This window comes from Pezoporus occidentalis, unplaced genomic scaffold, assembly GCF_034315485.1.
Source record: "Pezoporus occidentalis ecotype Australia unplaced genomic scaffold, CSIRO_AGI_Poc_V1 ctg13, whole genome shotgun sequence".
Lineage (NCBI taxonomy): Eukaryota > Metazoa > Chordata > Aves > Psittaciformes > Psittacidae > Pezoporus > Pezoporus occidentalis.
Window position 1 is genome coordinate 15,314,706 of NW_026913103.1, and position 21,900 is coordinate 15,336,605.

Sequence of the window (21,900 nt, forward strand, 5' to 3'; positions counted from 1 at the left end):
AAGGGAATGGATTTCACCGGTGCATTTGCTAACACTATTTATATCCAAGTTGAACGATAGCCTGCAACATTAAAACAGCCATTTGTTACTAAGAAGGGAGAGGATGTTTCTGAAGAAAATACGATTTCCCCCTCCCCCCCCCCCCCCCCATCACTTTGTGTTCTTTCTAACACCTAAATATGGTTTGGGGTTGTTTGGTTTTTTTGGTTGTTTTTGTTTTTTTTTTTCAGCTACCATGCAGGCGGTTTAGTTCTGCACTTCACGTTTTCAGTTCACATCAAAACTGGAATTAAACAGAGAGGTAGCGTGGAGAGTAAACCGCAGCTTAAATGAGAAAAACTTCTGTAAAGAAATAAACACTGAAACCCAATGCTCAATCATTTCCCTTAGCAGTAAGAAAAACAGCATTAAATCACCTATCCACGTGGGAAACGGATTTCTGCTTTTCCCCCCCCCCCCCCCCCCCCGCTTTTTTCCCCCTTTAAAATAGAACAGGGTTAAGGGTTTCAATATTTAAATGTTAACCATCCTTATTCGGCGAAAGTTTATGTAAACGGAGCCTCTCCTTTTGTCTAGAAAAATCAAACGCCTCTTCCCCGCTGAAAGGATCCATCCCCAAAGGATGGAGGCGGCAAACCCTCCTTTTTCCTCCCTGTTCGCCTAAGGAGAATGACACCCTTACAATATGCTTCACTAAAATAGAAAAAAAAGAAAGCCCAACCAACACAAAAAAAAAAAATATTGAGACACTTGGGGTGTTTTGGGTTTTTTCTTTTCTTTAAAAGAAAAAAAAAAAAAAATCTCTCCTCCATTCACTTTGGGATCCTGGCGAGGGTCAGTGAAGAATTACCCCACTAGTTACAGCGACAGGATCTCCTTTGAAGGAAAGCTCTTTCGACACTCCGGAGATGTTTTCAGACATTTTTTGAGGGTATGTTACTCGCCATTAAGAGTTTAATGTTAAATTGCAATTTTAGTTTGTTTTTTTTTTTAAAGAACGTTAAGTCATGAATAAATTTATTAAGAAATTCTGCTTTAAAAAAAGGGGGGGGGGGAAGGGACCCAAACCCCCCAAAAAACAAAAACCCACCAAAATTTCCTCCTTACTTACTGTCCTCAGCAATTTAGCAGACCGTCAGCCTTTCCAAAAGCTGCCTTGCCACCCAAAACTACTGTATGTTTTCACAGGATTTCTCCTGAGACGCAAGAGTTTTAGCACTGAAATGATGAAAAGCTACCTCAGCCGCTGATCACTTCACGCCCTTGACAGTTTTAATCTGCTGGAGAACTAGTAAAGTGAAATGAGGAATAGAAAGAACGACGCGAGCGTTTTAGTAGCTCAGGAGAGTTTCACCGCCATATCCAGAGAGAGCTCCCTGGAAAAACGCTGCTCGGTTTATTAAGTTTATACAGTGACACTAGTTTGTGTTTAGATTTCTGGGGGTGAGACAGAAACTTCACCGTGATTCTTCTGCACGTGATTCTCCTGGCGTTTTATCCCCAGAAAACTTTCGTTTCCAAAAAGAACCCGAAATCTCCCCACCTTCTCTCTATCTAGGAACCTTATAGATACATGACTACGCCGACAACTGCAGTCCGACGCTGCCGCCTCTACCCCAGTCCCCAGCCCTGGGTGGACGCGGCGGTGAGAAGCGCGCCTTTGCCTGTACGTGGTTATTTACAACCAGCCCCTGTGTAAGCACTCTCCGGGCAGATGGGAATTCGCTTTTGTACCGGGGAGAGAGGGAGTAAGTTACACTGGAATTGCAGCTCGCTCCTAAGGAGACCACGCTTCGCCGTCCCTACTCCTCCACGATCTCTTTAACTGTATAACACGGCATTTTGCCGGGCTCCCAAACCTTCTGAAACCTTCTGCTGCCCATCTCCAGCCGTTTGTCCAACTCATCGGCTCTGTCCTGACTCTCGTATTGCTTTTCTCCCCAGGGAAAAACAAGCAAACGTCTCCCCCTCTATTAAATTCATCCGACGTCCCTCTCCTGCCTTCTACTTTCATGAAGGCTTTTCTTTTCGGTGCCACTACCTGTCCTCCCTTCCCAGCAAAGCAGTGACTTATTTTCCTGGCTGGGGGGCACCGGGAGACCAGGACACGGCCCCCCTCCGCCGCCTCTCTTCCTCGCCTTCTTCCCCCTCCCTTGCAGCCGAGAGAGCGGAAACTGCCGGTGCAAAAGCACAGCCGCACCGGGAGCCCGAGAAGCCGCTCCTGCTCATTCCCGGAGCCCCTGCCTCCCCCCGAGGTCCCGGGAAAAACAATTGTCCTAGTGCCCTGCATGGGCAGAAACCGACGAGAGCCAGAAAACCCGCGGGGCCGCGGCGTGCTCTCCGCCTCCTACAGAAGTACGCGGAAGGGTGAAGGAGCCCGCGCGGGGCCGCGGAGAACCCGCCCAGCCCCGCGCCACTCCGCGTTCCAGCTCTCGGACCTTTGTGCCCCACCCCCTGCATAGGGATGCACGGCTCCGAGGGGACAAGTGAGGACGCGGCTGCGGTCCCGCGTCGATCTGCCGCCTGCCAGCCAGAAGCAGGGCCTGCCGCCGCGTTGCGAGCCCTTCCATGCCTGCTCGCTGCCTTTCTTTAGATTTTGCCTTTTTGAGTTTGCCTTTGACGAGGCTGCAAGGGCTCCGCCGTCCCCTCTGTCTCCGCTCTCAACATCTGCTGCAGCCGGGAGCGGCGCCGACCCCGGCGCACTTGGCTACAGGGTTCCCCAGGGCATTCAAACATCCTGCGCTGCCACTGAGGGACGGGGAGCAGCTATTCTGCTCTTCCCCTGATTACTCACAGCCTACAAGCAACACCATATGCTTCTTCTGATCAAACAACCCGCTACATAGGCACCAGTAATTGACAAGACCTGCTCGAAAATCACGCAGAAAGGTAGCCTACTGAGACCGCCGGAGCTGACAAATCACTGCTAATAATCCTTTTAGGAACAGCACGGGCATCAGAGCTTGCAATAGCTTTATTTTTATAAAGTATGCGCTGACAGTATAAAAGACAACTCGGTCTCCTTTGAAGCCGAGGGCTGTCCCGCATAATGACCCTCACGTGGTAGCAGATCACATAGGAAAGTAGCTTGACAGAGGCTTTATCACTATTTTTTAAAGTTTTCATTGTCCCCTTCTTTGGTTCTCAGTCACTAGTTTGAAGAAACTATTGCAAGATGCCCTCGATTGGAAATCACTGCTGTGGACTTAAGGTGTAAACTTTCATACCTAACGATGTATAGGGCGGGAACCTCTCCCAGCCGAATCATTGCCCCATTTAAAATGCCTACATTTTAAAAAGTAGAATTGGGACCCGTAGCTCAAAGACTTATTCAGGTTAAAACTACTACCAAAACCCAACAAACACCACCATCGTTGCTTCCCCCAATCCTTACCGTACACAAAAACCAAACCACATACCCAGTCCTGATTTATAAAACTTTGTGGACGTACAGACCGACTGACTCGAGTTACAACTACGGAAAACAGGGGGCATGTGTATATTACGTTGTTTCTTACGTATACACACTTAACAACAAAAGATACAACACATTTTGGTATTAGGTCTGGGAAAAAAGCTCTTAATTTTTCTTTCACGCAGACTCACTGTTGAGTTATCTAAATGAAAGATTGGTGAAGTACCTCTGATTCATTCCCCTCCCCACTTCTCCATCTTTTAAAAGCAATAGAGCGAGAACACAGGAGAACTTTATTCTGACTCTCTCAACTTTCTGTGCTGTTTCTTTCCTTTAGCAGCCGATCTAGAAGACCAAGACAGTCGCTTTAGAATCCTAATTCTACTTAAAAGCAAGACATAGTTTAGGAAGGCGAAATCTGCTTTTGCTGGACAAGCGGGACATCGCTGCGGCCGTGAAAGCCAATGGGAAATTTCCTATTTGCTGTTGCCCGACTGTCGATGAGAATCCGGCCCAGACTCAGGAGCTGGGCTGGCAGCTTGTGCGTGTGTGTGGGGAATATATCTAAATCCAAAACGGCTGTTAATCGACCTCAGAAATTTTTAACGCCCTCAAACTGCCCTGTGTTCCTCAGAGCGAGACACATCACATTCACGATGCGAATCGGTGTGACTGGCTTATTTATTTATGCTTTGTATGTGTGTGTGAGCACGGCTGTACCTGTAAACCGCACCTTTGCTCCACAATTGAACTAAGGCTTTACGACTTTGCATAGACTTATGTAAATATTTACCCATATATTAACTCCCCCTCTACAGTATGACTATATATAGGGGGGAATCGCCCCCTCTTCTGCCATGCACGTGCTCTGAGGGCGACGCACATCTTACAGGGGGACTGGGGGAAAAGAACCCCCCTGTTTCTTTAGCTCAGCAGGCAGCAGAGCGCAGGCCCTTCAAGTGTTGACCAAAGCACCCTCAGTCCTCAACCAAACCTGCCACAAGAACTGAAGGGAAAGTATTTACGACAGAGAAAAGTGACAGCGGAGAGCACCCTGCCTCCAAGCACAACACTCCATGCCATTTACTTTTTTTTTTGTTTGTTTTAAATAAAAGTGACAAGAGACACCTGGATCGGAATGGAAACAGAGACAAATAGATATTCCCACCTACCTTCTGGAAAAACCACCCTCATTTTTAAGTAGCTGGTGGTGAGCCTGATTATAGATGCTTTGTCCAGCTGAGAGGTGATAGCGGAGGGCAGGGGTAGTAACTTAGCCAGTTCATAAAATTCACTGTTTTCTTTCTCCCGTCTAGTCCGGGCAGCATTTTTTGACTTCTCTTTCATCGTGGTTTTTTCCCCCCTTCCTTCCTACAATTTAAGCTCCTGAGATTCATCCAAAGGTGGAAGGGAAACTCAGCTGCAATTCATCTCTTCGGAGCATCAGGTTCTGAGCGCGGCCATTGCTCTGGGAAACTGCTTGGTTGCGTAAAATGCAAACAAGTATTGAAGACCAGAGAGGTGTTCTTAAAACGAAAAAAATACAATATTCTCTGGAAAGCAGAGTCAATCGGATAAGAAAGGTATTTATCCAATGCAGTTCAGAGACTCCAAGCAACTGCAGGGGAAAAAAAAGCTAGAAGCTTGAGGCACCAGGCAGTAACCAAACGAGGTTTTTCTGGCCCTTTTTCCTACTCATGGCAGGCAGCATAGCTCCTCGGAAGAGACTCATCATAATCCCATTTCTTCCCGTGGTCCGCTGTCAATCCGAGGCCCGAAACGGCGGGCCGGGGGCAGCCTCCCGGGAGCCTCTGTGAAGACAACAGCAGTCCTGGGGTGAGAGAGCCGGCGCGCAACGCCTCAGCGGGACCGCGAGAAATAATCAAGAACGGGCCTCCGGCGGGTGTAGTATTTTCTCCCACCAGAGGGGAAAGAAAAGAAAAAGAAGAAGAAGAAAAAAAAGGGGATATTTTCCTGCCACCCAGCGCGCCCGCGGAGGAGCCTGTCCCGTGCTCCCCTCCCACAGCCTTCTCACTCCCTGGCCCAGGTGTGCACTTCGTGGCCAGAAGGAAGTCACGGCAGAAAACAGCCCCCAGCTCACAGTTACCGGCCGGTTTCGGTGCTGGCGGGGCCGCGCCAGCCCCTCCGCTCTCCTCCGGGCTGGCACCACTGCCGCGGCCAAATCTCCCCTGCTGCCATTCCCCACGTATTTTTCCCTTCTTTTTTGTTTTCTCCTTTTTTTTCTGTCTTAAATTTTCGCCTCGTCTCGGTTGCCCTCCTCATGTCCCGGGTTGGGGGGGAGGGTGTCTTACCCCAGCTGCACCCCAGCCAGGGGACACACGTTCTGCCGAGCCCCGTCCAGAGCCGGAATCCACCCGAACATCACATTTTCCCAACCAAATCATGATTTTTTTTTTTTTTCCTTCTTTTTGCACCGGGGGATAGCGACCCCCAGCCCAGACCCACACGTCTCTGCGGCTCCTTGCCGAAGCTGACGGCTTGTGGTGGGCTGGCTGTGATCTTCTTTGTACCTACCTTGAATCCCTGAGCCCGGCAGCCTGCAGAGAGCTCTCCCAGGGTGAGGAGCCCAACTCTTTAATTGGCTCATTAATGGCACGGGGAAAAAAGTTTGCGCCTGTCACTGCTCCTCACACCGATGGGCAGACAGACATTGCCGCCTCCCCAGCCCCTTTATCGTCTCCCATGCTATCCCTCTCACATAACGGGGGGGGGGGGGGGGGGGGGTGGATAGGGTGGAGTGGGGTGGGGGGGCGAGGTTGGTATTAATGAAGAATCCCTAATTTGCGGCTGAGAAATGCCTAATAACTTCTTGATGGCTAAAAGCCTTTTAACACAACTTCAATTCTCTCCCAGCCCCCCCCTCACCCCCCCCCCCATCCCGGGTCGGGCCCACTCACGGACCCACCTCGCTTCCCATTGGCGAACACCACCCCGCGCCCGCCCTCCTACTGGTGGAGGGGGCTATGACGTAACCGAGTCCCGGGCACACCTCCCCCTCTCTCTCCGCGTCCGCCCTCTGACCTGGCGGCTCCGCGGGAAGGGGGAACGGTGGGCTCAGCGCGGGGACGCGCACGGAGGGACCCTCCACCCGTGCTGCGTACACCACCTCCGCCCCCCCCCCTTCCCCCGCTCTATTGGGGTTTAGGGGTTTTCGGGTGTTAGGTGGGGGGGGAGGCGGGGTTGGCTATGGTGATCCGGGAGCCGCTCCGTTCTCCCCTCTGGGCACCGGAGAGGAGCGGCCAAGGTTCGTCGAGACTGTGGGTTGTGAGGATGGGCAATTCCCCACCCCAAAATCTTGTTTGGGAGAAATAAGGTGCAGCCAGATTCCCTGTATGTCTCCCCTCCCACCACCTTTTAACGGGGTACGGTTCATTGTATGGCACAAAGTGAACCGACTGGTGGCGGAGCAGGAGGAGGAGGATTGAGAAAGGTTTGTCTTGACAAACGCTGGAAAAACAAAAACATTAATAAATTATCCCGCAAACAGACCAAAGAAAGAGCTAAAAACCCCCACTCAACCCTCAGGAGATACAGGCACTTTAAAACTGTCCTCAAAGTGGATGTGGAGCGAGGGGATTTCTTTCTTTCCCAGGGAGCAGGACTATCCTTCATCTCTCTAGTCCCTGGAAAAGAAGAATCCCCAAACCCACAAAAAAAAATCCATACGCGGCTCCTAAAACTGCTGGGTCTAAGAAGAGTAGATAGAGCAGAAAGTGAGCGCCTAGGGCAGGGAGAGGAGAAGAAGGGCTGAGAGACTTTCCTAAAACCATAAGGGACGCTCTAAAGCCTGAACTAATTGCCAAACCAGCCGATGCGAGATTTCGGCTAAAACAATTTAAAATGACATTGCATTGGCAAGGCAACCGTTGGAATATTTCGAGGAAGAAGAAACGGTCTCGGTTTTCGAAAGATCAAAAACGTCAACAAACCCCCCAGCCTTTGAAGCACCCCCCATCCTTCTCACCCCACGGAGGGGCTGCAGCTCCAGGCTTCAAGTGCCGACCGCCTGTTCGCTGCTTATCACCTTAAATCTCCCTTCGGTTAAAAGCTTTCCCTGTGTTCATTTGGGTAAATAGAGGGAGGACGGGAGGAGAAGCATTCAACAACTCCTCTGGGTGTCCGGGCGTTTGTCTATAAGCAGCCGAGAAATGTATCCACGTCGTCTCTCATGTTCATTTGATTGTCTTGTTTACCGAAGCGACCCGTTGTTACACAAACACGCACGCAAGTCACTTAGTGAAGGTATGGATTTAAAAGAAAAAGAAAGAAAATAAAGGAAAATAAAACCCTCCCAACCCCAGTCATGTTGCGAGGCTGCTATGGGGAAAGTGCTACTCAATATTCCAAAATCTATTCTGGGCATTGCTCCAATCAGGTGTAAAGCGGGTTTTGGGGGAGAAGAAAAAACTCCATCTTTCTTCTGGTTTTCATTTGAAGTAATCCTCTCGCTAAAAGGCACTGACGTCTCTTGGAGGGTATTTAGACATATGGGCAACAACTGGACTAACATTGTCAGGTAGCTCACGAGTTATTTGCCAACATGAGCCGCAGAGAATGTCCTTTATAACACCCTTGGTTTGGGAAAAAAAATAAATAAACCAGTAGGATGCACTTCTGCTAATTTATACCAGGGACCATGAGCATCCACCTTACCTGGCCCTTGCGGCCCCAGCGAGGAGAGCAGCTCACCGAGAAGCCGCTTTCCCAGGACGTGATATCTTCCCCACAGCACAGCCCGGTGGGTGTCAGCGGCCGCCCCGGGTTCCCCCGTGGCCGGAGCCCTGTGACTGGAGCTCCGGTGTGGATTTTTAATGTACAGATGCTAGGGCAGGTACAGTACACGATGTATGCGAAAGAAAAAAGTTCAACTTTCGAGGGTACACTGCCGCGTTGGAGAGCTAAAGGCGCGGGGCAGCGCTGGCGACGCTTCTCAGCAGCCTGCGAGAGGCAGATCCCGAAGAAAGAGAGAATTTGGCCGTTTCAGAGGCGTTAGATTTGGTTTCTTTCGTCAAAACACGCGACATCTGACAGCGAAGATGAGAGCTAGCACTGGCCTGTTCTAGCTACGCAGAGCAAGGCAGCCCACAGAAGACAAACTGCTGGTCTTCGTAGAGTCCAACAGCCCCATGTCACCCGCGGCGGGCTCCGCGGGGCGCCCGGTGGAGCCCGTCGGTCCTAGAGGGAAGGACAGGATGCCGCTCTATAAAGTGGATGCACCACCGTGCATCGGATGACCGTACCGCGGTTACTCCAAGGAGTAACCCCGCCGTCGGAGCGGACACCTGCGGGCTGGGGGTCCAGCCCCGGGGGACACCGGGGGAGCACCGCGGCTCCCCGCACCCTGTGTGTCCCTGTCGTCGTCACCCCGAGAAGCAGGGACCGGAGCTGCCGAGCGGGGGGCAGCGGTGTCCTGCTGGTGCCCCGCTGTCGGCAAGTGGAGCCGGACACCACGGGAGAGTGGGGGGCGGGGGGGGGAGGCGAGAGAGACCCTCTGGCCACCTGAAGCGCAGGGATCGCTGCGCTCAGTCCAGGTGCATTCATTCTCGGGCAAGAATACTCTGGAAAAGAGATAATATTAGTAAACTGAGCAGGTAAGCAGCACTATGTGACTTAAACAGACGCATACTAAACCGGGATATCTCAAGAAAGGCTGCGTGAGAACAAAGCGTTTCAGGCAGGTTTCCAACGAGACGTATAGAAAACTTGGTTTAGCCAGGCACAATATGCAGACTATATTGAGGTTTGCGTGAATGTGTGAGTGTGTGCGGGGAGGGTGTGGGCGCGGGGGGGGGGGGGGGGGGGTAGAGGAGGGAGCTGTACAAATCAAAGCAGAGGAAAAAAAAAACCACAAAACCACCCTGCTGGGTCATTTCCCTATAGGACAAGTCTGATCCAGCTTCTGCTCCTGCACATTCTGGCGTACTCTGATATATTTATGAATTTGGGTGCGTCTACTAACTCCCGCTCCCACCCCTCCAAAAAAAGAAAAAAAAAAAAAGTGACAATTTCTTATGTAGAGAGAAAAATTCTGTCACGCAGAACCCATCGTTCATACACCGCTTTCTTCATAGTGCTTGCAAAAGGTGAGTATAATCGAACTAACCGTGCGGGTCGCTCTCACGATTATTTACAACAAGTCCCCATCGGCCTGATGTTCGCCACAGCCAGATGTTGACAAGCCAATCCTCACCCCTCTCACTCCGTAGCGACGAGAAGGCGTCGGGGCCTCTGCCGGACACGCACTGCCTGGGGGGGAGTCCCGGTGTGACTGCGCCACCGTTACCGGCCCTGCCCGGCCCCGGGGTGCTGCATCTACCCGTGTCCGGTAACTTGAGAGCCAGGGGACACTCGGGTATCTTGGTGCATCGGCGTGCCAGGGAATTTTCACCCGTGCCCTCATAAAGGCTTTATTGACAGAAACACACACACGGCAAACGCCCTTAGAGACCATTCAGAAGCAATTAATAGGTTTTAACTGATGTAAATCTTAACCCCCAAGATTCGAGCCGTGCTCTAGGTGCTTTATTCCTGCTCTTTCGCTAATATCATTAGGATGTTCAGGGGAGCAGGGCACCGAGAAAGCCGGTTCTCTGACAAAACGCAGGAAACACTTCGTAGACCCTCGCTTGGATAGCAGCCCTCTGACAGGCGGATCCGAACGCATCTCTTACAAATAATTATAGCAACACTGCAAAAGTATAGTACTCCACTACTAGCACGATTCTAAGCTATTTTCGGTGACTCAAACAGTTTTTGGCGACATATCTATGGTTTTTTAAGCAATGCTTCGGGGTGAGGGTGGGGGGAGGGGCACCTCTCTTGACCACACACACCTTTACAGTTTTATTGGTTTTGGCATGAATGTAACGAGATGATTTATATTCTTTTTTTTTTTTTTTTTCCAGTGGAGTCAAAGGTCAGTATCTTTTAGCCCTTACCTTATTGAATACACTCTCGCTAATGATCGGAAGTCAAGCTATTTTACGTGGAGCAGCGAATGAAAACATGAACTATAAAGAAACGTTTTTTCTAAAACTCTGCTTTGTGACCAGTAACAATTATCCCCAGACACATCGTTTTTGCTTTCTGCATTTCCAAAGGAGCCTGGTATGCTGAACGTCCGAAATGAGCTGAAACGTCCTTGGTAAAGGAAGGAAACTGGACTGGAAACGAACTCTGAAGAAATTACAGACTTTAAGAAGTTGTTTCCTGCCCTCCCTGTGTTCTCAGACACCTCGCTTAGCTGCTGTACTCCTTCCTGCTGCACCGACGTTCATTCTTTCCCTCCTGCCGTCGCACGCTGAAAGCGGCCCGGGCGGTGTCGGTGCTTCGCTCTTTCCGCACCTCACCTACAGGGGCTTCCCCTTACGCCACAGCCTGCCAGGCGCGGGGAGGCGCCTCCGAGACCGCCGGGGCGCCCTCGGTACCCCCGGCGGGGCCTATCGGCGCCCTCCCCACGTCGCGCGAAACCACCCCCAGGGGTACGAGCTCCCCCGATTTCGGCCGCGAGTGGCACCTCTGCCTTGCAGGTAGCCGCGGCGCTGCTTCTCTCCCTCCCCCTTGGCGCATAGACGGGGGCCGCTAACGCCCCGCCAAGGCCCCGGCGCACTTCAGGGGAAGCTTCTCAGCCGCCGAGGGCTTTGTTCGGCTGCAGTGTTTCCGCCAGGCTCTCTGGTGACTCGGCAGCGGCCCGCAGCGAGCAGCGCAGCCCCACGCCCCCTCCCGGCTCGGCTCGGCCCGGCCCTGCCTGCCACGCACCCGACGCCAACGGCCGCTGGATCCACAGCGGTACATGCGCCACGACGACCCCCGACACGAGCACGCCTGTGCGTGCCAACGCGCCCCACTCCGTCTCCGCAGCGCCCCGCACGGACGGACGCGGGCGGGCGGGCAGGCAGGCAGGCTGACACGGCGCTGCGCTGGCTCGGCGCGGTCCTGCTGTTACAATTAGCATACCCTCACCTGCAGCGCGGCCCGGGGGCGCATCACGAGGGCACGACGCGAGCCGCCAGTGCTAGCCCCTCCCCTTCTCCTTATACCTCCGCCCCCCTAATTTTGTACGCTCTTCTGCATGGGGTCGGGTCTGTTTTCCGCAACGCGAGGAGATTTGAGGAGCAAACGTGCCTTTTATGTTATTTTACTCACTCATAGGCTTGCTAGTTTGGATTTCGTCCTCCCTCGTTGGGGTTTTGCCCTGGTATAGAGTCTGGGGGAAAACCTCCTCAGGTACAGCGTGAGACCCACACTTACCTATGCTAGTGGAGCCAAAGCTGCATAAGGCTTCCTCCAATCCATATCACTGAAATCTCCTTTCCCAAGGCCTGGCTTTCATTAGCAAAGAAGTTATTTCATTGGTCAGGGGAAAATCTGTCATCAGAAGCCTGTTTAAATTTCAGCACCCCAAAGAATAATGCTTAAAACAGTGGGATCCGTTCCACAGTCTGTTCTTACTATCAACCTGATAATTAACAGGTCACAAATACCTTGTATCACTGCTTTGTTTCAGTGAAGGAAAGCAGCTTAGGCCCCCTCGAGGGCACACTTTGCTTCAAAATAACACATGCAGTTTGAGATGAAATCGATAGCAAGAGGAACCACCCCCTTCTGCTGCTCTGAAACTCTGCTTTCGGCCTCCCATCACCTCAGAGAATAGGCTTAATCAGACCAGAAAGGAGGGATGCAGGGTGTGAGGTTGCCTGGTGGCTTCAGAACTGGTGCCCATTGCACTTGGTGTATATCACAATCATCAGGATGCTTACAGTTTTGTTGTAATGCAAGATGGGAAGTGTACCCTGCGTGGGTTTTAATAGGAGCTTGAGTTGTTTTAGTCTCACACCTGTTTGTGGCTAAGTCTAATTATGCTCAGGAGCACTGCATGCTAAACTGGGAGTCTGACCCTCTGTCACTTAACAGTTTCTCAATTACTCTGCAAGTGCGTCTCTACTCTCCTCTGCATTCCCCATGAGGTGAATAGATTCCTTATTGCAACTGCAGTACGAACTGAGTTTGTAGCCGTTTTCTTTGGAAATGATGTGGAGAATATGACGTCTCTGAGGAAAACACTGTGGGATGAATTGCTTAAGGTGGAAGGGGGCACAGGGAAACGGCACTGGATTTGTAAGCTGGAATCTGGTTTTAACCTACTTCAAACTGTGTTGAGTCTGCTGCGCAGGGGTAGGGGCATGTTTCCAAGGATTGGTATATACCTGAGATTAATACTTTTTTTGTTATTTAAGTTTTGCCTCACTGTTGAAATGTTTTGTCTGAACCCTGAATTCTGGCTCTTATTCACTGATGGTGGGATTCTGTTTAGACAATGCGATGGCTGGGTGTAACCAGCTGAAGCTAGAGCCTGTTGAAAGGACAGCTTCCCCACATTGCCTCTCCCAAGAAGTGTCCACTACTTGCACCCAGATGGAGGAATCTCCAGGGCTTGCTCACTCTGTGTAGTTCCTATCAGATTTATCTGGTAGATGAACAAGGAGTTATTATTGATTTGGTCTGGCAGTAGCTTTGTGATGCTAATGCCACATTTTTGAAATGTAACAAATCCTAAGGATATTCTGGTTTAAATTTTGGCTTCAGCACAAAATGCTCCTGGACCATGGCTTCACCCAGCCACTTATCAGAGCAGCCATACTGGCAGGATAGGATAAGACTCTGGGTATCAGGTCCCTGAGCACACTAATAAGCCTTAGTTGCCCTGACTGGCCTCACCTGGCAGCAATGCTCACACCTTCCCCCAGAGCTTGCCTGTAGGAGTTCCTGGCTCTGGCAGCACTGCTATGATGCCTTGTTGATCTGGACCCTGACCCATGCATGGACTGACTTCACAGCTTGAACTTGCATCTGTCTTGCCACTATGGACTTTCCTGATGAGCTGTGCTCTGGCCTGAGCCCGACTTATCCCTGTACCAACCCAGATCTCCTTGCTCAGGTAGTGTGGGGTGGGCCCCGGTTAGTGAGGCCCTTGCCCTAATGGCCTGTCTGTCATGCTTGGCTTGTGGCTCCCTGTCCTCTTCCCACAGCTCAGCCCTCATTGTTTACTAATGCTGGACTGCTTCTATTCATTGGAGGGCTTCAGTGACAGTTCTGTTTTCCCTCCAGGGCAAAGGAGTCAGTCTGTAGCCTGCCTGTCCATGCTCTTTTGGTTTTCCAAGGGTAGTGCCTGTTCTAGAAGATGTTGCTCTCTGGGGAGCTTCCTGAGAGTTACCACAGGCCTTTTGGTGGGTGCCAAAGCCTGCCTGTAGTTATGGGACCTTAGAAAACACAGGGCTGGAGGGAGAAGAGTGTTGCATGGCACCGAGCTTCCTCTGTTTTCCTGGCAGGAGCAAAACTTTTGAGTTGGAGAGATGTAAATAAGGGTCAGAAGTCTGGTGAAATAATAGACTCACCTAAGCTTCGGTGTAACTCAACTGCTAAAGGGAGGGAGAGGAATGGATTAGAAAGACTCCCTGCATCCAAAGCTTGCTTGCTGCTTCTCCATATAGGAGGGTTACACAGGAAGCTGACTGCCCTGGGGGGCTGGGGGACTCTGCAGGGGCACAAGAATCTATCTGACCAGCTCATTTTACAAGGCTGGGACCATTCAATATAAGCTCTTGGAGGCAAAGGCTGTATTTATCTCCATACAATGTTGATCACAGTAGGTTCCTATTTCTGTTTAGGGCTTCCAGATGCAATTCTAGTCAATGTCTATTATAAATAATAATATTAATAATAAGTATTAAAATGCCAAGCTGAAAATCACTGACATAGTTTTATAATATTGCTGGTTACTTTCCAGTATTGTCCTCCTGTCTTACTGCAACACATTGTATACAAAAGAATTGAAACCCAATAATCAGCAAGTCAAGAGTTTGAAGGCATGATTGCATTTTTTCCTCTGAAATCCATCTACTGAAGCTAACATCACAACAAGTAAGTTCATTGGCCTAATGAACCCAGTGTCCAGCATGCACACACTGTTCTGTGTACCAGGATGTTAGGAATTAGGGTGGTAAAGCGGCTGCTGTTGCATAGAATAACTAATGTGAAATGGTAAAAGCTAAGCATTCCGGGAAATAAACGTAGCAAAAATGTAAATACTAGACATCACATGATGTTTATTTTCACTTACTGGAAGACAGCTGAAAGGATGACTTCAGCTATAATTTGTTTTTTCTGCTTTACTGCATCTATAAAAAGGCTACGATGATTTTGTTCTTCTGACTGCAGTAATGTAACTTTACATTTGAACATAAATATGGCTTTAAATTTAGATTTTAATTTCATGTCTGACTGCAGACATAGTAGAAACTTTACCCCAAAATAACATTTCTTCTATAGCCAGCTCCTTTTGTGCTACTGAAACAAATAATAATGAGAAAGTATTCCAGCAGGAGGAGCTGGTTTAGAAGCAAATGGATTCCATGGCAACTCCTGACTCTACATGACATCTAATAACTAGCATTTATGCTGGAAATTGTCTGTGTTATCTTGTACCCCAGATCTGATCTTCTTATAGGGTTTTTCCCTCATTTTGAAGCAAAACCCCATAGGGGTGGTGGTGTTTTTATTTGTTTGTTTGTTAGTTTTGGTTATTTTTAATATAGATCCAAGAATTAGCGTGAAGTGGAATGAGTTTGTCTCCCTCAAATGTGTGCTTAGGTCAAATGAATGTAATTAATTTTTTTTTTAGTTATTTCAGAAATAAAATATTTGCTGAGAAATGTATTGATCTGTCAAGGGAAGAGTTGTATAAGATCAGGACACTGGAACTGCATATGTTTTACCATCAGGAGATATCCATATTCAACAGTTTGAAACATACTGCAAGAGCATCCAACTGAAGCAGACCAGTATCTTGGTTCTCACAGTGCTGAATGCACCAGGGGAATCTCGTCATGGGCAGCTGGAGAATAACCCAGTCCTATGAGGGTCTGCAGTCAGTCAACCAGTTTGACTGATTTATGATCTCAAGAATGTGGATTTATATCCTTCTGTGCCATGATCCAATCTCATGCACGTGTGGGGCCTGACAACTGTTATTTGAGTGCGGAATATAGGAACTTGCTATTTTATACCTAAATTGAAAGGAATCTGTTCTCAAACTGTCATGTGGTAAGCAACCTTTGCCTAGGGCAGTTTCAGTAATACTTTATGACTAAGAGAACGTGAGCTGAAATTAACCCTGGAGATAAAGTTTTCTATAGACACTTTGTGGCCTGACTAGTTTCTCAGTCAGCTGTTGTTTAACTGATTGCTTGAGGGCCTCAGATGGTAGAAGAGCATAGACTAGGGTTGGAAAAAAGTATATATCTCCTGTGGTCAAATGAAGGCTGATTCAGATTTGTGCTGCTTATCCCTCTTCAGTATGAGTGAAGGAATGAAGAAAATGTGTCTGAAACATGCTCCACCCCTGGTTTTGTGATTGTTTGGCCACGGACATTCACAGATTGTATTCTGTGCAATCACAGATGGTATTGTAATGTATAAGTGAAGGGTGGCCGCAGGAAAAAGATGGAAGGCTCTGTGGTAGTCTTAATCTTATTGCTAGGTGTTACTGATAGCATATGTATTTACATATTGATACCTCTTGAAGATGCCTAATACCATCTAAATTTTTGCCCAGGGGAAGGAGTGGTTTTTCCTCTTTCTGTCCATATGGACAAGATAGACTTTATTACCTATTGCTGAAAACATGGAGAAGTCTGCAGCAAATACACCAAATGGATGGATAGAAAAGGGAGAGCCTGATCTGCCACAAACAGATTTGTGACTAGCACTTGGGATCAAAACCAAACTGCTCTGAGGGTTATAGCAGATCACATAACAAAGGTGATGGGGGAGGAGTGAAGGGAAAGGTGAGGCCACAATCAGGGTTTGGAACACAGTTCAAAGATAAATGTGTAGAAATGTAAAAGGCAATGGAAAATACAGAAAGCCCAGAGAAAAGTGCTCTGGGTAGCAGCAGCAGTAGTAAGAAAATAATTTTTTAACTTGTTTAGGTTTATGTTTATTTTTTGTCTACAAGACAAAAGAAGGTACAGCACGGAAAAGAGAAAGAAGGGTAAAATAAAATAGAAACTACTACGCAAGTTTGGGAAATTGACATGGATATGAGGGCTGAAATGGAAGAGTGTGAGTAATTATGGGGAAAGAAGAAGAATTGGAAAAAAAAATCAAACAGGAAATTACTTGATTTATTCCTATATCTTACTTTATTTCTATTTTTTATAGCCTGAAGTTTTGTGGTTTGGAGCAAAAATGGCAGAACAATGTTGCATTGGTGTTCTGAGCTGGACAGGGAAAGGATAAGTGACAGATAAGAGAATGAAATAATGAATGTGGACAAGGACAAAGTGTGTGTATGTGTTTTTTTTGTTTTTTTTTTTTTTTTTGTTTTTTTTTAAATTATCATCTCTTTTTAGTTGAAGGAAAATAAAGGGGTTTAAGTAAAGAAATGGAGCAGTGAAAGCTATTTTTAAAGCAGATTATCTTCAGCTATGCATAAACCAAACACATAGACAGGGATCTAATTCCTGTCAGTAATTTCTTTGCTCTCCCAAGAGATCAAAGCAACATTTCTCTTCTGAATGTTAGCTTTGATGGGTTCCTGCCTTCCTTCAGTAGTGGTAGCAACAGTAACTGCTAACTTCAGTGGTTTGTTATGTTCATGTCAATAACATGAATGTGTTACTAATTACTAATAACTGGTAACATGTTCATATTACTACAATGTTTATGTCTATGATTATACATATATATGTGAATCTGTTTATTCTTTCTTCCCTGAGAAATTTTGACATAACTGACTATATTAATTTCACATGTTATACTTCCAAATGTAAGGATATGGACCTTTTTTAATTTAAGTTTTTAATCTGAAATACTTATTTTTAACATTGATTTGGTATGATGTAACATGAGGGCTACAAGCAAAGGTGTGTAAAACAGAAGGAAGATCATACATAGTTTATAAAATGAAGAGTATACACTTCTCTAGAAAGCTAAGAAAGGATTTTTAAACGCCAAGATTCTCACCTCTGAATGCACCCAGAGTGGAATTCAAGGTGTGAGGTGCTGAAATTTCCCTACCTGGTGAAAATGGAAAATTTGGTATCTCAAATGAGACTGCACAACTGTATTTGAAGAGGGAAGCCTGGAACAATGATGGAACACAGAAATGTAACTTATGTTTGATACCTTGCCTAAGACTACAGGAGAAGTGTTTGTCTGGTTAGGATATCTTAACTTGGAACCTTCCCCTGAAAATGGAGGCTCGCTGTCTTTCAGAATGAGAGGGAAGACTTGTGCTTTCTTATTTAAAAATTAGCTGCATTCTACTATTCCATCTACTCCCATATAAAATTCCCTCCTTGATTTCTTTCTTCCCTTTTCTGACCATGATTTCCTGTAATGTGCCCTATTGGAGAGCATGCTTTTGTGGAAGGCGTGCCATCATGACAGAATAATTTGGTGTAATGAAAGCAGATTGTATAATAAAAACAAACACGTCTGCTGCCTCACAGCAGCCCTGTCTGTATGAGACAAAGCTCTGTCCCTCCTTGGAGACAGGATTCTTATCCTGTTTTTCTCATTAGGGATATTTTTTTCATCTAATTTCATCTGATTAGTAATTTTTCATGGTCACGAGTTCTTAGTCTGTTCCTGTAAAGTCAATGGTTCCTAAGAATTAAATAACTTTAGGACATTACCTACCCATCCAAGTAAAGAAAATACAATTTATCCCTGAATTAGAAATGTTATGAAATCTGCAACTGTTAATCTTTGAGTCCTAGGTCTGAGTGAAGGATTAGGTAATACTAATGATACTGCCTATTCACCAAATCCTTTGAAAGTAATAGCAGAAACTAAATTTGATCTGCTAATAGTATATGTTGGGAATGTATTTCATCCTGCGGTCTCTGAAGCAAAAGAGCAATGCATCAACAGAAAACAAACTTCAGCATAATTTTCATCGCTTAATGTTGGGATTTTTTTCCAGGTTCTGTTTGTCTCCTTAGCAGCACCTATATTTCCCAAAAGATTTTCATTGATTTGATTAAATTAATCCAGCTGTTCCCCCAGAATTTCAGAGAAATAGATAGGTACTATCTATCTAGATAGGTTTTAGAATGAAGAAACAAAGTGGGATTCTTGACAATATCCTTTTGATGAGGTTTTCCCTTTTATTACCTCATGTTTACAAAGGACAGAATATTCTAGCAATCCATCTAGATAAAACGTAAACCCAAACAACCCTATTTCTTAAAGTTTTGGTTCTTTAAGTTCAGCATTCCTTGAGGACCCTGGTCCCAAAAAATTTTGGACAAGGTTCAGTTTAGTTGAGGTGTTTGGAATGGACATTTAGGATCCTGTTCCCAAAACAGTGCATCAGAGCATCTCACTCGGCACACACTCTTGCTGGTAAAGGAAGCTGAAGTGTGACCTGAAGGGCTGACATACTCGTCCCCTTCTGTAGCATGTGTAAGGCAGAGAAATGCATGTAAACTTTCCCATACTCTGCTTGAGCTTGAGTGCTGCTGCCAACATACCCAACAGCTGGTACCTGACTGAGCACCTCCTACAAACCAGGTAGAAAATGAACTAAATGCTTAGTGTCAGTCTCTTTCAGAGAGGTCCTAGGGTAACACTGATACAGACATTTTGGTTTCAGCAACAAAAGGGAAGAGCTGTCATTGCACATTCTGTTACAGTTTTCCAGGGAGGTCCAGATCAGATCTATGTACCAAAGATGATGCACAGCAACCTGCTTTTCTGTCCTCAGAAAGCTAAACAGCAACCCCCCCCAAAGCTTTCCACACATCAATAAAATAAAAATCATTATCTTGTGACTTTCCAAAGTATGAGCATGCTTTATTCAGCTTGCATAACCCAAATGTAATTTTTTCCTACTCTTAAGCACCTACAAAGTTTGAATGACATTGCTTTATGTCTCATTGCTTTATGAATGGACATAACTCTAGGAGACTGGTAGCATTTATTGGCTCTATTGGGCTGAACTAAATGAATTCATTAAGTTAATTTCTTTTACCATTACAACTAATTTCATTCATAAATTAGTTTTTTTTTTAAAAAAAACCATAATTTTAGATTTAGCAACTATCACTTTTGACAAAATGACAACAAATTTATGTATCAATTTAAAATTTCATGATCTGGATAGCTGAGAGCTTAGATTGCTTAATGCTAGGTGTGAAGCTGGGGGCAGTGGCTGATGCACCTGAAGGCTTTGCAGCCATTCAACAGGACCTTGATAGGCTGGAGAATTGGTCACAGAGAAACCTTCTGAGGTTCAATAAGGGTGAGTGTAGGGTACTGCACCTGGGCCAAGTACTAGTAAGGTTGGGGGCTGACTTACTGGAGAGCAGTTCAGCTGAGGAGGACCTGGGAGCACTGGGAGATGCTAAGTTGACTATGAGCTAGCAGTGTGCCCTTATGGCCAGGAGGGCCAATAGTATCCTGGGGTGCATCAGGAGGAGCGTGGCCAGCAGGTTGTGGGAGGTGATCCACCCCCTCTGGTCAACCCTGGTGAGGCTACATCTGGAGTACTGCGTCCAGTGCTGGGCTCCTCAGTTCAAGAAAAAAAAGGAACTACCCGAGAGGGTCCAGGAGAGGGCCACGAAGATGATTTGGGGTCTGGAGCATTTGTCTTATGAGGAGAGATTGCGAGAGCTGGGCCTGTTTAGTCTGCAGAAGAGAAGACTGAGAGGGGATCTCATTAATGTGTACAAATATCTCAAAGGTGGTGCCAGGAGGATGATGCCAGACTCTTTTCAGTGGTGCCCAGAGACAAGATGAGAAGCAATGGCCATAAACTGAAACACAAGAAGTTTCACCTCAACATGAGGAAGAACTTTGTTGCATTTAGGGCGGCAGAGCCCTGGAACAGGCTGCCCAGGCTGGTGTGGAGTCTCCCTCTCTGGAAAATTCAAAACCCACCTGGACACGTTCCTGTGTAACCTAGTTCTAGGTGACCCTGCCTAGGCAGGGGGTTGGACTAGGTGATCTCCGGAAGCCCCTTTCAACCCTGGCGATTTTGTGATTCTGTGATAACTATTTGTAGGTGGCCATGTCTGTGTACAGTTTATCAACAGGAAGCAAAAGTTGTTAGCAAAAGTTTCAGAAGCTTTACCTAGTTGTGATTCCTTCTGAGTTAGTGTGTGGTGTTGCAGAGAATGGTACTTCAACTACATCTGTATCTGGGCAAAAGAAAAGTCTTAATCCTTTGTGAATGTGTTTTGCAGTTTCTAAATCTTTTTCTAGGGGAGTCTTCGTGAAGTTGTGGGGATCGTTTGCCTTCTGATGCACATGTTATTGTATGTAAATTATGGAGAGTCTGTTCTATTGTGCGGGGCATGTATTTTACAGGTACCACCAAGGATGAGGTTGAAAGCTACTGCCCATGTTTGCATGGAGTAGTCAAATAATAAAATGTGAGAGATGCACAAAGACAGAATTTGTCTTGACTAGATGGGTATCACACACATGGATATGGCCTATATTGTTTGGTCAGTTCTTAACATTTTATTACCAAGGAGAACTGAGAAACCACTACATCCCTCTTTTCCCAGATTTGCTCATCCCCTCTTTGACTCAAGTTGCTTACTTAGAACTTAAATCTAAAATGAAACTGTCATTTGGCTCAACTATAGAGCTACTGTGATGTGTATTTTGCATCTGTCTTATTTGTTTAATATATTCTTGGACTAATATTGTATCGTATTTTGAGTTTAGCACAGTAGGGTCTTGTGTGTATTTTTTTTCTTGTAGATCTCAGTTTGCAGAAACCTATTCCTGGACCAAGACTTCCTCTGTGCTATGTGTCCTATAAACAGAAGGAAATTCCCCCAATGGTCCTATCCCAGAAAGCTTCATCCAAGTGTACCAAGAGAGATGGTGTTGGCAGGGGTAGGAGGGTGGGGTGGGACAGGGAAGAGCCATGCCAAAGAAACAGCAAGATCCCATAACTATGGTAAACTGTTAAATAGTCATGTAGTCTCTTTTGGTACAGAGATGAACTATTTTGTGTTATATTTTAGATAAGGCAAAATAGCAAAACCCCCAAACAAAACAAAATTAGAGAGAAGTCTTGTTTTGGCATGGGTAAATAAAGTGGCCTTTTTATGGAGATAGTAGAATCCTTTTGGTGTTTTTTTCCAGCTCTCTCATTAGCCATTGCAATCGTTTGAGAAAATAAAATAAGGCTTAATTGCAGAATCTTCACAGCAACAAATATGATAGTTTACCAGAACCTCATATTACTGTGCTACTACAACAGGTAATTAGCCCCTTCATTATTTCATTTGCTGATAAATACATGATGGAAACTCACCATGTGTTATTGGCCTCTGAAACTGTTTTATCCTATTAGCTAGAAGAAAGTACCACTGTTAAGTAGGTGAGCCTAATTTTCCCACATTAGCATTACACAGTAGGAACTGAGTTATTTCCATTCC

The 21,900-nt window shown here is 46.7% G+C and overlaps 1 protein-coding gene and 1 long non-coding RNA gene across 4 annotated transcripts in view; one reads left to right on the forward strand and one right to left on the reverse strand.

The window, feature by feature from the left end:
• SIM1 (SIM bHLH transcription factor 1) overlaps positions 1-6,327 on the reverse strand; it is a 50,067-nt gene extending 43,740 nt beyond the window's left edge. Inside the window, exons 1-3 of one of the 3 annotated variants that reach the window (XM_062608475.1) lie at positions 5,951-6,327; positions 5,111-5,226; positions 4,588-5,033 (exon numbers count right to left, since the gene is read on the reverse strand). In XM_062608475.1, the coding sequence (XP_062464459.1) occupies positions 4,588-4,762 (175 nt within the window). In that variant the 5' untranslated portion in view covers positions 4,763-5,033; positions 5,111-5,226; positions 5,951-6,327. Of the gene's footprint in view, positions 1-4,587; positions 5,411-5,950 lie in introns of those variants that run through there. The other 2 variants (XM_062608473.1, XM_062608474.1) reach the window with 2 other exon arrangements.
• A 7,132-nt stretch (positions 6,328-13,459) lies between these two features.
• LOC134158345 (uncharacterized) lies at positions 13,460-16,977 on the forward strand. Its single transcript, XR_009962735.1, has 3 exons — positions 13,460-13,662; positions 14,223-14,356; positions 16,855-16,977. It is a non-coding gene; the product is annotated as an uncharacterized LOC134158345 (long non-coding RNA).
• Positions 16,978-21,900: the final 4,923 nt, after the last annotated feature.